At 41.4% G+C, this 11,747-nt stretch overlaps 1 protein-coding gene across 1 annotated transcript; it reads left to right on the plus strand.

Annotated features, from left to right (window-relative positions):
• The first annotated feature begins 255 nt into the window (after positions 1-255).
• Positions 256-3,338, plus strand: sox11a (SRY-box transcription factor 11a). The gene has a single exon (XM_017418978.3). It carries the CDS (start codon positions 422-424, stop codon positions 1,544-1,546), a length of 1,125 nt encoding a protein of 374 aa, XP_017274467.1. The 5' UTR covers positions 256-421; the 3' UTR covers positions 1,547-3,338.
• The last annotated feature ends 8,409 nt before the right edge of the window (positions 3,339-11,747 follow it).

Raw genomic sequence — 11,747 nt, forward strand, 5'->3', positions numbered from 1 at the left:
AAGCGTTAAAGAAAAAGAAGGAACGTTTGGTTTGTGCGCGCTTCAGTGCGCCTCTCAGGAGCGCGCGGCTCTTGCTGTGTTTAATATGCTTGTCTCGCCCGGCGTGTTGCCCCAGACACTATGTATCACAAATCCCCACCTCCACTCCAATGAGAGCACGGAGGGGAGGAATAAAAAGGGTTAACCGGAGTCTTTGGATGGATTCTGCTGGGCGGAGTGGAAGGGACGTGATTGGGCAGCGCTCTGTGACGCAGGGGACATGAAAAAGCTGATAACTAGTTAAGAAGGCAGTTTGTAACTCTGGAAAAAGAGTGCAGAGCTTGAGAGACACATTAAGAAGAGGACGTGAACGAGAGGTGGGGGGGAGAAAAAAAAGAGGAAGAAAGCTGTTAGAAACTGCAACCAAAGTAACTTGAGGACAATGGTGCAGCACACGGACACCAGCGAGACGGATGGGAGCATGTCCAGAGAAGCCACCGACTCGGAGGAGAGTGAATTTATGGCGTGCAGTCCCGTGGCGATAAACCCGGACTGGTGCAAGACGGCCACCGGTCACATCAAGAGACCCATGAACGCGTTTATGGTCTGGTCCAAGATCGAGAGGAGAAAGATCATGGAGCAGTCGCCGGACATGCACAACGCGGAGATTTCCAAGCGCCTGGGGAAGCGGTGGAAGATGCTGAAGGACAGCGAGAAGATCCCGTTCATCAGAGAGGCCGAGCGGCTGCGGCTAAAACACATGGCCGACTACCCCGACTACAAGTACAGACCCAAGAAAAAACCAAAGCTCGACCCTTCCAAGTCGTCCGCGCCGTCGCCGGAGAAGTGCGCCAAAATGGCCAAGGCCCCCAGCAAGAAGTGCTCCAAGATCAAGACCAAGAGCGGCTCCAAGACCTCTCACGGCTACGCGGAGGACTGCGTGTTTCCCGGCTTCAAAGTTGCCAAGACTGTGAAAAGTGAGCTCTCGGACGAGGAGGACGACGACGACTACGAGGAGGAGTACAGGATGGGGATTAAAGCCGGGGAGGAGGAGCGCCTGAGGCCGTACGGCGTGGCCAAAGTTCCCGCGAGCCCAACTTTGAGCTCCTCGGCTGAGTCCGAGGGGGCGAGCATGTACGAGGAGGTGCGGAGCAACAACAGACTGTTTTACAACCTCAAACACATGTCCAAGCAGGGCGCGCTGCACGCTGCTTCCGTCTCACCAGCATCCTCCCGGTCGGTCTCCACGTCCTCCTCCTCCTCCTCCTCCTCTTCCTCCTCCTCCTCCAGCAGCAGCAGCAGCAGCTCCTCATCCGGGGAGGACGCGGACGATTTGCTGTTTGACTTTAGTTTGAATTTCGCTCCGAGCGCTCCAGGCTCGGAGCTGGGCAACGCTAATTCAGGAAACCTCTCCCTGTCTCTTGTGGATAAGGACCTGGACTCTTTCAGCGAGGGCAGCCTGGGCTCCCACTTTGAATTCCCAGACTACTGCACGCCAGAACTCAGCGAGATGATTGCCGGAGACTGGCTGGAGGCGAACTTTTCCGACTTGGTCTTCACATACTGAAAAAACAAAACAAAACAAATAAACAAATAAAAACAAATAAAGAAGCAGTTTTCCTCTTGTAATGACAGAGAAGGGAGTTGTGAAATTGTATGTGTCCCGGTCAAATTGCCCCTATAGTCCTGCCTCTTGTGGGTTTTCTGTCGGGTCCTGGACGAGGAAGAGGAGGAGGAGGACCGTGAGCCGAGGTGAGGTTTGAGGAATGAGATGCTTATGAAGCTGGTAGCAGAGAAAAAAAAGTGAAGTCTGCAGACTTTTTTTTTTTTAAATCTGACAGCATGACAGGGTTTTTTGGATTTCCCCCCCTCACAGGTCTGCATTTACTGTTCCAACTTTCAGACCACAAAGGGAAAAATAAGAACTTCTATGCATCTTATCCTCTTAAAAACAAACAAACAAACAAAAACAAACTGCAGGGAGCTGAACTCGGACTGTGGACTGTCTCAAAGAAAAAAAAAATCTGTGAACTGACAATTGTTCAGGATGCTACTTTACAACTGTTTATGTAATTTTTAAATGCCGCAAAAATGTTTGATTTCTTTTTTCCTTCTTTTTTTTCTTTTTCTTTTTTTTCTTTTTGTAACTGATTCCGTTTACCTCCTGGTTTGGAAAAAAAAAATAGCAGCCTAAACCTCTGCAGAGTTACAGGTGTGGAGGAAACATTTTGATACATAACAGACCTCATCTTTTTAAAAGAAAAGTAAGATATTTTCAGGCATATTTTTGTACAGTTAAACAAAAAGGGAATGTTCTTACTGTGCTTTCAGTGAGTTTTCAGGCACTTCTTCCCTTTATCATTTGTTTTTTAGCATGCAAGGGAGTCCTGGTTTTAAGGATTAAGTTAAATTAAGACTTGCATCAAAAATGCCTTGTGATTTATAGGTTTTTTTGTACAGTTGTAGAGCAGATTTGTTGAGTATTTGTAGACGATACAATGGCATCATGGGGGAACACATACCTCAGAGCTGGAACTAGTTTCAAGATTGTATATGTATTGTAATATAGTAAAGTTAGGAGTTTATGTATATCATACTCGTGATATGTGGATGGGTCCCGATCGCAGGTGTGAAACTGGATTTTTTGGTATTTTTTATGGCACATACTGTTTTTCCCCCCTCTCTTTTTTTTCTCTCATTTTTTGTGCAATATATACTCTTAAGATACAGACCATCAACAATTGTAGCAAGTGATGGGAAAAACAGACTCGTGCACTGTCAACATCATTTCATGTTATGATGCTGAAGCCTGTCCGGGCAGGAAAAGAAACAAATCAGCTGGAACTGATACAAAACAACGTAATATGGCCTCGCAGTGTGATGCGTTCTATTTCAAACAGATTGGTATTAGAATATGGATGCTATTTGACAACGTAAGATCACAATAAATGGGCATGTATGAAATCTTTAGGGAAAATAAAGTTCTGTTTTAAAAAAAAGGGCAAAGTCTGATACAGTGGTGGCCTGGCTTTAGATGTAACAAGCAAGCAAAAAAGAACATTCCATAGTCCTGTTTCATGAAATGAAACTTTATTTTGAAACTGAAGACTGCCTTGTTTTTTTAAGACATTTACCACAAACCTGTATTTTTTATTTCTTGCACTTAAAAAAAAAGCAGATATTGTTTATTTTTATGTGGGTCTTACATATGAAGTTTGTTTGATTAAAAAGGTTTTGGAATATAGCCTAATTATATGCCGAGACATTTTGTTGGAAGTTCTAGGCAGTAGTGACTTCACATTCCAGGTGTGAATCTGTCTTTGACTCATCTTTTTAATAAATAAGTACCTACCACCGTCGACTGTCCTTTCAGTTTGTGAATATTTGTACACAGATGTGTTATTTCTTGCGTTTGAAAACAATGTGATAACAGAATGATGCCTATTTTGTATGTAGGCGGATACTCCTAATGAATGGGCTCAAACTACCATGTGAATTCACATTTAATAAAAAGAAAGAAAAAGGAAAACTTTTCAACTGCAGTGCTGAGGTGCTTTACTGTTCTCTGTTCTTCTTTTTTTTGGCTTTCACAATGCTGAGAAACTGCACGCTGCGTCTTTAAGAAATTGAATTGCCCGCTTGCAGGCGGCCAGCGCTGTGATTGGCTGTCTGGCTGATCCCCTTGGAAACAGAGCTGGAAACAGGAGCTGCTGCACTCAGCATGTGGGAGCTCTCAGTCTGTCTGTCTGGCTTTCATTCAGAAAACTAGCACTCTGCTCATAAAGCGAGGAAAAGCCCGAAGATTTGTACGAACACAGCTGGGGGAAAACAAAAACATGTCTAAATGCAATCGATACGGGCGTTTTTAAAAGCACATCAGGTTAAATCTGTGGAAACAAGTGGGGATTCTTTTGGAGAAATCAGATTCAAACATTGAAGTTCAATTTAAAGGGAATTTTCCAGCACCAGTAAATGTGTAAAAAAGGACACGCAAATTAAGTAAATAAATCTTAAGAAGTAAAAACGGCTAAAAGTTTTATTTTTGTTGTTTCCTACAGGTTCTTTTCAGGGGATACTCCATTATGAGAGGCACTCTATTCCAAACAAAACCTTGAACAGAAGTGGCAGAAAACGAGTGGAAATAAAAATAATGTTAGTCAAAGTAAACATGTGCAGTATATTTTGTATCACGAGCTAAAATACAGGGATGCCGTCCTGCTCCTGCCCTGCTGTGTCTGTTCTTTATCTGAGCAAGATTAATAAGACCCAGCCATGATGTCATCCGAAATATTAATAGTACAACAACCAGTAATTCACAGTGATTACATCTTCACAGTGCTGTGCGCCTGGGTGCCTCAGGAGGGACACAGAAGCAGGCCTCCACTTCCTCCGAGGCTTGTTTAGAGAGACCCACCTTTAACACGGTGCACATTAGGAACCAAAGCTGCAGCCACCGGGATGTTTATGCTCGGTGCAGCCATAGAATCCAATGATGAATACTTGCCATGCATGGCTGCCAAGGTAGTAGCCTCCCCATTAAGTCAGTTTGCAAATCTGTAATAAAACATTTATCTAGCTATTACTTTACCTGACCTATTGGTCAAAGTTGCTAATGGGTTCCAGGACCATTCCCAGTGGAATCTCAACATTGATTTTGTGCTCCTCTGAAATATTGGCTCAGGGCTAATGCCACCGGTACACGTTGAAATGAAATTAGTGACCCATTGAAATTTCCTTCTATTTCCGCCTGAAATAAATAAATGCAGACCGGTCAGACGGTGAGATACTGTCTTTCAAGGTTGTCAGCTTTACGCCACGCCAGTTGCGGGGTGGTGGAGAGGATTGCTGTGGAAGAAAGTAATTTGCAATCCCTTGAATGTTTAAATCATTCATATATAAGCTTAGATGTTACATTCAAATGTTGGACGTGACATCTGTGCAAAGACCCCTGCTGCAGAGCTGAGCTGAGGCATAAACTCCTCTGTGACTGGGCCTCGTCCAAGGATGGATGTTGAATTCAAGGATTCAAGGAAACTTTATTGTCATTCGCATCACATGTGGTACATGAGGTGGAACGAAATTGTGAACCACGGTCCCAGCTTACATCTAATATAAATTAAAAAATATAAAACAGAAAAAAATAAACATAAAAAAGATAAGGTAAAAGGTATGAGCGGTAGCAGCACATGAACAATATAAGAGGAGTGCAGCAAGGATAAATATGAATATGTGAATAGCAGATAAAGTGTCCAAGTGCAAATAAAGTGTCTTAGTGTGGAGTGTTAGTGTCTTTGAAAGTGTCAGTGCAGTGTGTGTGAAGAGGTGGAGTTTGAGAGTCTTACAGCTTCTGGAATGAAGCTGTTTCTCAGTCTGGTTGTTCTGCACTTAATGCTCCGCAGCCTCCTGCCAGAGGGGAGCAGGACAAAAAGTGACTGTGCAGGGTGAGTTGGGTCCTTCATGATGCAGGTGGCCCTTTTCCTACATCTGGAGGTGTAGATGTCTGTGGTGGTGGGGAGGCTGACTCCAACAGTCCTCTATGCAGCCTTCACCACCCTCTGCAGAGCTTTCCTGTCTGCAGCAGAGCAGCTTCCGTGCCACACGTTGATGCTGGAGCACAGAACACTCTCCACCACACATCTGTAGAAGGAGGTGAGGACTGAGCTCCCCAGTCCAGCTCGCCTCAGCCGCCTGAGGAAGTAGAGCCGCTGATGTGCCTTCCTGACCAGACTGGAAGTGTTGTTGCTCCAGGTGAGGTTGTTACTCAGGTGCACACCTAAGTACCTGTAGCTGGAAACCACTTCCACCGCAGATCCTCCAACATGCAGGGGGAGGTAATAATAAGGCCTGTTATGATTTCCTCTCATCTACATTTTTTTTTCCACTTTGAATCTCACCCAGAGAGCTCAGATGCATTACATCACCGCTTAGCTTATGCCACTGCGCAGTAAGATGCCGTGTTGTGTCATCGTTGATCCACATGTGTTCCTCCTCTCCCGGTAGGAGTCGGCCTGATACAGCTGTGGGAATACTGATATACTGTATTTACTCTCGACGCTTGCGCTTTCACGACAACAATAACAACTCCTGTACAAATTAAACCTGTGTACTCACAGTTTTGGCTGAGCAACCCCTTCTCCTGCTGCATTATCCAAACATGTCATGCTGTTCCACACACCAAACACTTTACAATTCCTGCAAGTGTGTGTGACAGATAACTGAACTGACATATTGTTTTTTAAAAGTCCTGCAACATGATCCAAACAGGTCAAAAAAAAAATCATCGGTCAAAGGCAAATTTGTGTGTGTTTGTATTTGTTAGCAAAATAGTAACTGCATGGATTTTAATGAAACTTTCAGAAAGTAATCACTGGGCTAAAATCTACAACTGATGAACTTTTGAAATCAATCTGAATCAAAATGGCCGCCACAGCAAAGAAATATTAGCAAACACAAAAAAAAGGTTATATCTCAGCCAGTTTTACTGATATTGAGTGAAAATTTGGTATGGGAGTAGTTAAGCCTTGTCCTTAATACATACTTTGGGGGCAACACATTGCACAACTTCTTTGCCTAAAATGTTGGCATTAACTGTTGAAGTTGACTCTGTTTTTCCTGTTATCAAAACGTCAGATTTGAATGAAACTCTCAGAAAGTGAATATTTGCTATGTATTAACAACTGATTAGCTTTTGGAGTCAAACCAATTCAAGTGAAGTGAAATTTATTTATATAGCACTTTTCAGCAACAAGGCGACTCAAAGTGCTTTACAACACAAGAACAAAATTACAGAAAAAATACAAGAGAGAAAACTAAAGTAAACAACAATTAGGCTAACAATATCCAAAATATGAACTAAACCAATAGAAATAAAAACATCAATGCAGTATAATACTAAGAGGTACCAAAAAAGGCCTGCTAACAGCCAACATGATATGATAATACTAAGGAGGTCAAAGTTACAGAATCAAACACAGAGATAATCTAAATAAGCCAAGATCTAGAACATGATAACGCTAATTAAGGTACAAGGTACAAGATAACTAAGGTAGAACATGACGATGCTAACTAAGGTACAGGATAACTAAACTACTAAAACATGATATAAGTAAACTAAGGCATGAAGAATCCAATAATTCAAGATGGTTGCCACAGCTAATGGATCTTTGCCAACACAAAAATGGCACTATCAGTCAGTCACAAAGATATTGGACTAAAATGATAGTGGTAATAGCTTAAAGACATTTACAACACGTACCCCAAGTGGTAGCAAATCATGCAAGAGCACGTAAGATATCATAGTATTGCATGTGATTGTACATAATGCTATTTTCAAAGTTTGATCATTCTCATCATATAATGATCATAGGCTAAAAACTCTGGCTTTAAAGGTAGCGAGTGATATGCATTCCTTTAAGGAACACTAGGTCTTTAATCATCCTATAAATCTAGATGAGAAAACCACATGTTTATCACCAGGATGTCTTTACACCACAGAATGGCACACTGACCTTAGATGCACTCGTTCCTAATAGTGTGGGGTACGTTCACTGATAGGGAGAATGTGTCTGTAAAACTGTCTGCCTGAGCAGCAGTCCAGTCCCCGTGTCCTCTGCTCCAGTCTTGGCCCGGGGCGACTCCTGCTGCTGTTGATTGCTATCCATTTGCTCTGTCCTCTCTCTGTACGGGAGGGAGCATCAGTCCCGTCTGCTGCGCTGATATTTACTATCCCTTCACATTTATGAGAGGTGGGGGGTGGCAAAGGCCTTGATTCCCTCTTGGTGTTTTAAGCACTATTGCAGGTACACACAGAGTGAAAGAGAAACGGAGAAAAACGTGATTATTGCCCGCTGTTGTAGGCAAAGGTGGAGTGATATAGTTTTTGCCTGTGTGTGTGTGTTTATTTGTCTGCACTGTTAGCAAAATATCTCATGAACCAATGAACAGATTTTACTGAAACTCTCAGAAAATAATCATTGGATGCACATCTACAACTGATTAAGGTTTGGAGTTAACAGCATTAACTCATCATGTGCCTGTGGTGGCCATCTTGAATTAAAACTGGCGCAAAAGGTGACAGGCGAAATGCATTTCTGTAAGGGATACTAGGCCTTTAATTTATCAAAGCATTGCAGAGTTAAGCTCAGATTTAACCTTGTGTAACTTGGATATAAAAGAAGCGAGGTAATGGATGATAAGTGAGAAGCTGGGAAGTAACCTCTGTGGCCTGTCAGCTGCCAAATCTTCCATTTACAACTTCATCGCAGTTTTTCATTATTTCACAAAGGCAACGGGACGCTGAAAAGAATTTAGAGGAGCTGCTGCGCTGCAAAAAGACACAGCAGGCTGTTGTGAGCAGTTTAAGCTGGCAGGGTTATTGTCTCGTCGACACAAAAACAAACAGTTCAGTCACTCCTTGCAGAATCGGTTCTGACACGTGGTAAGATCTCATCGGGAGAAGGTCAGTGTTTTTTGTCAGGAGCTGCTGGAGGTCGCACATCACTCATGCACATTATCTGATGAGAGGCCAGAGACTCAGCTGCACACCTGCCTCTCTTTTCAAACCCAACTCTGTGTATTATTTTAAATGAATTGGGTTTGAGATGTTTTGCTGATTGGGGCTCCAGTATGTACTCGACAAACACTCTGTTGGCACCAGTTACTGTGTGAGAGAAAATAAACAAGGCCATTTCTTTAAAAAAAAAAAAAGATTATTGAGATCTGTGTAATTTAAACTAACTTGTCAGGACATCTAATTCGAGTTCAGCCACATAAGCTAGTTTGCCTGATTTTGGTCAGTAAATATTTAACTTCAAGCAACAGTTCATATGTTTTGAACTGGGGTTTTCTGGAAAGGTTATGAAAAGTTAATATCTTACCTGTTGTAGATAGCTCTTCAAATGGCCTTACTTTGGAAAATAATAATTTATTCTGAATGGATTGACAAGCTAATGGCCATTCTGAGTTGAACCAAGACTAAAATGGATTTCTGGCATCTTAAAACATATCCAGTCTCAAACCTTTCATAAGTGTTCATGCCGAAGCTATTTTATAAACCTTTATATTATGACAAATTTAGTATTTGATGGTTGTTTGCACATTTCCACCCTTGGTGACTGAATTATCCCCTTTTAATGCTTCACAACCACATTAAAAGGGAGCCTAATTCCAGTAAGCAAAAATGTCTAAAACCTCTTATAACACAATACATTATTTTACTATCAGATCATTTGCGATAGTTTTATGTTGTTGCTCATTTAGCTACGCTTCATGCATTTTTTTTTTTGGGAGACCTCATAATTCTGGAACTTGTTGTTCACAAAATAGTGTTTTCGCTCTCCTGCCAAACACAGTGGATATTGGTGTATTATCTGAGCTCAGTGCTTTCTTATTGCATGAGTGTGTCTGCTGAGGAAAATCTGCTTGGCTTTCTGCCCAAAAACACAGATTTGAGATAGCAGCATTGCCCCTCCCCCACCTTTTGGGACTCTGGGGTTGTGTGTGTCTGGTTGTTAGTCTGCAAGCTTACGTTTTATATAGTTTCATGACATTTTTTGTTGAGCCACCGAAAAGACACTTTTACTGACAATCATGCTAATGATAACAATTTACACAAGTGTTTTGTTTCTAATTATTTCTCATGCCGCTCTAGCTTTAGAGGAACTTTAAAAAAAAAAGCAAAGGTAGCCTTGTCTTCTGGAACTCTTCACTTTAATGATACAAACAACAGACATTCATGACCCCCTGCCTCCCCACTCCAGGATTAAGACAGTCAGTCACCCAGATTGTAAACTGCCGCTGAAGGATAGCCTTTGCAATTTCCCCCTAAAGCAAGAGCAAAGCCAGCAGTTGGTCATTCATATGCATCTGAAATCTAATACCCCCGTGCCCCCCGGTGGCCCCACCTTTCCTGACTCACCAGTGAACCTACACTCCTATTATACACATCAAGTTTCCTGTCTTTTCATTCTGCCCACCCCTCCTCTGGCTGTATTTGCATGTTACCCAGGTTACAGTGTCAGGGTGCCCCTATCACAGTTAGACTTTATACAGGGTCTCATTTAATGGTCTTTGTTGCTTCAGTAAATAATTAGCACACAGAATCCTCCAGAGACCTTTACAGGAAGCATGGCTTTCTTACTAGGAAGGTTAAGACGCTAATGATTGCTATCATGCGAGTGTTCTCAATGGTGGACCCCCCGCCTCCTCTATACAGTTTATTTTTGCACAAAATGACAAAAGCAACACAGAATTTGTTCTTGATGAAATGAAAGACTTCCTTGAAGAAATGCATAGCACCCACCATCAAATCTGATTTTCAAGATTTGGTTCAATCTTGAAAATAAAGTTTTATATGATCTCATGCAATTTTATGAGATCTTACACAATGTATTAATGCTCAAAGTATGTGTTGTGATTGACTCTCAGCTACTATCACATCAGCTTTTAGCTCAATATCTGTCAATTTGACTAATTTATAGCCATTTTTGTGTTGGCTAATCTCAATTAGTTGTGGAGGCCATCTTGAATTGGGTTGACTCCAAAAGTTAATCAGTTGTAGATGTTCATCCAATGAATGCTTTCTGAGAGTTTCATTAAAATCTGTGCACGGGTACATGAAATATTTTGTTAACAATAAGACAGAGTTGACTTCAACATTTAATGGCAAAATGTTAGACAAAGATTTTGCACAAAGTGCAGTAATCAGAATATGTGTTGTGGTTGACTTTTTGCTACCACAGCACCAAAATGTAACTCAACATTTTGGTGCTGACCTAAAAATTGATAGAGTTATAGCCATTCTTTTGTGTTTCCTATGTTGAGTTGGCTGAGGTGGCCATGCTAAATTGGTTTGACTCCAAAAGTTAATCTGTTGCAGATGTATATCCAGTGATTACCTTCTTTGACTTTCATTAAAATCTGTTCAGTGGTTTATGGGGTATTTTGCTCTCAGACAGTCAAATGCACAAACATCGACAAAACACGATAATGCCTGCCTTTCACCTTTCAGCAGCGGGCAGTAAATATGGATGAATTTAATTAATATTTTAGGACTTTTAAAGCTTACTATTACTCATGAGAAGAAGCAGTTTTTAGATATGTTGTACAGGATAGTGATCTCCAAGCAGTCAAACAATTTTGTTGATCTATTTCCTTGTTGAATCCGTGATATATGTTAACAATACAGCTTTATTAGCATATTACGCTGAAATATTGTGCAGTGTGTTCTACAGTTTCATAAAACATTTATCCCAACTATATTACAGCTCTGCTCTTCTGAATAATCCATCTGTCTGATAAAGTAAGGTATATTTCACTGAAAAAGAAACATCAAACAATTTTCACATAGATGCTCAACCTAAGTGATTAGTAAAGGAGACACTCAGACACATTAATGTCCTCTCAGGATTGCCTGTATAAAATGACGACGCCTGCCAAAAAGTCCATTAACTGCATGTAGGTTTTAATAGCTCTGTCCAACTATAGATGTAGAAACAACTTCAGATGTTATTGTAAGACATGGAGAGGCTAATGTGCCAGGACCTGAATGAGATTTTAAAAACACCCATCCCCCCATGCCTTCGAACACGTGTGGAACCCCTCAAAAGGCAAATCTAATCATGCTTTGAATCTGTTTTCATCATGAAAAAAAATATATATTTAAATGAACAACTGAAATTACACCTTGATAATTGACAGAACATGTGCTTTTTGAGGTTAAGCACACAGTTGGCAGCACTTCTCTCTTCCTGAAAACATCTGTAAATTGA

Source organism: Kryptolebias marmoratus, linkage group LG10 (genome assembly GCF_001649575.2).
Source record: "Kryptolebias marmoratus isolate JLee-2015 linkage group LG10, ASM164957v2, whole genome shotgun sequence".
NCBI classification, from domain to species: domain Eukaryota; kingdom Metazoa; phylum Chordata; class Actinopteri; order Cyprinodontiformes; family Rivulidae; genus Kryptolebias; species Kryptolebias marmoratus.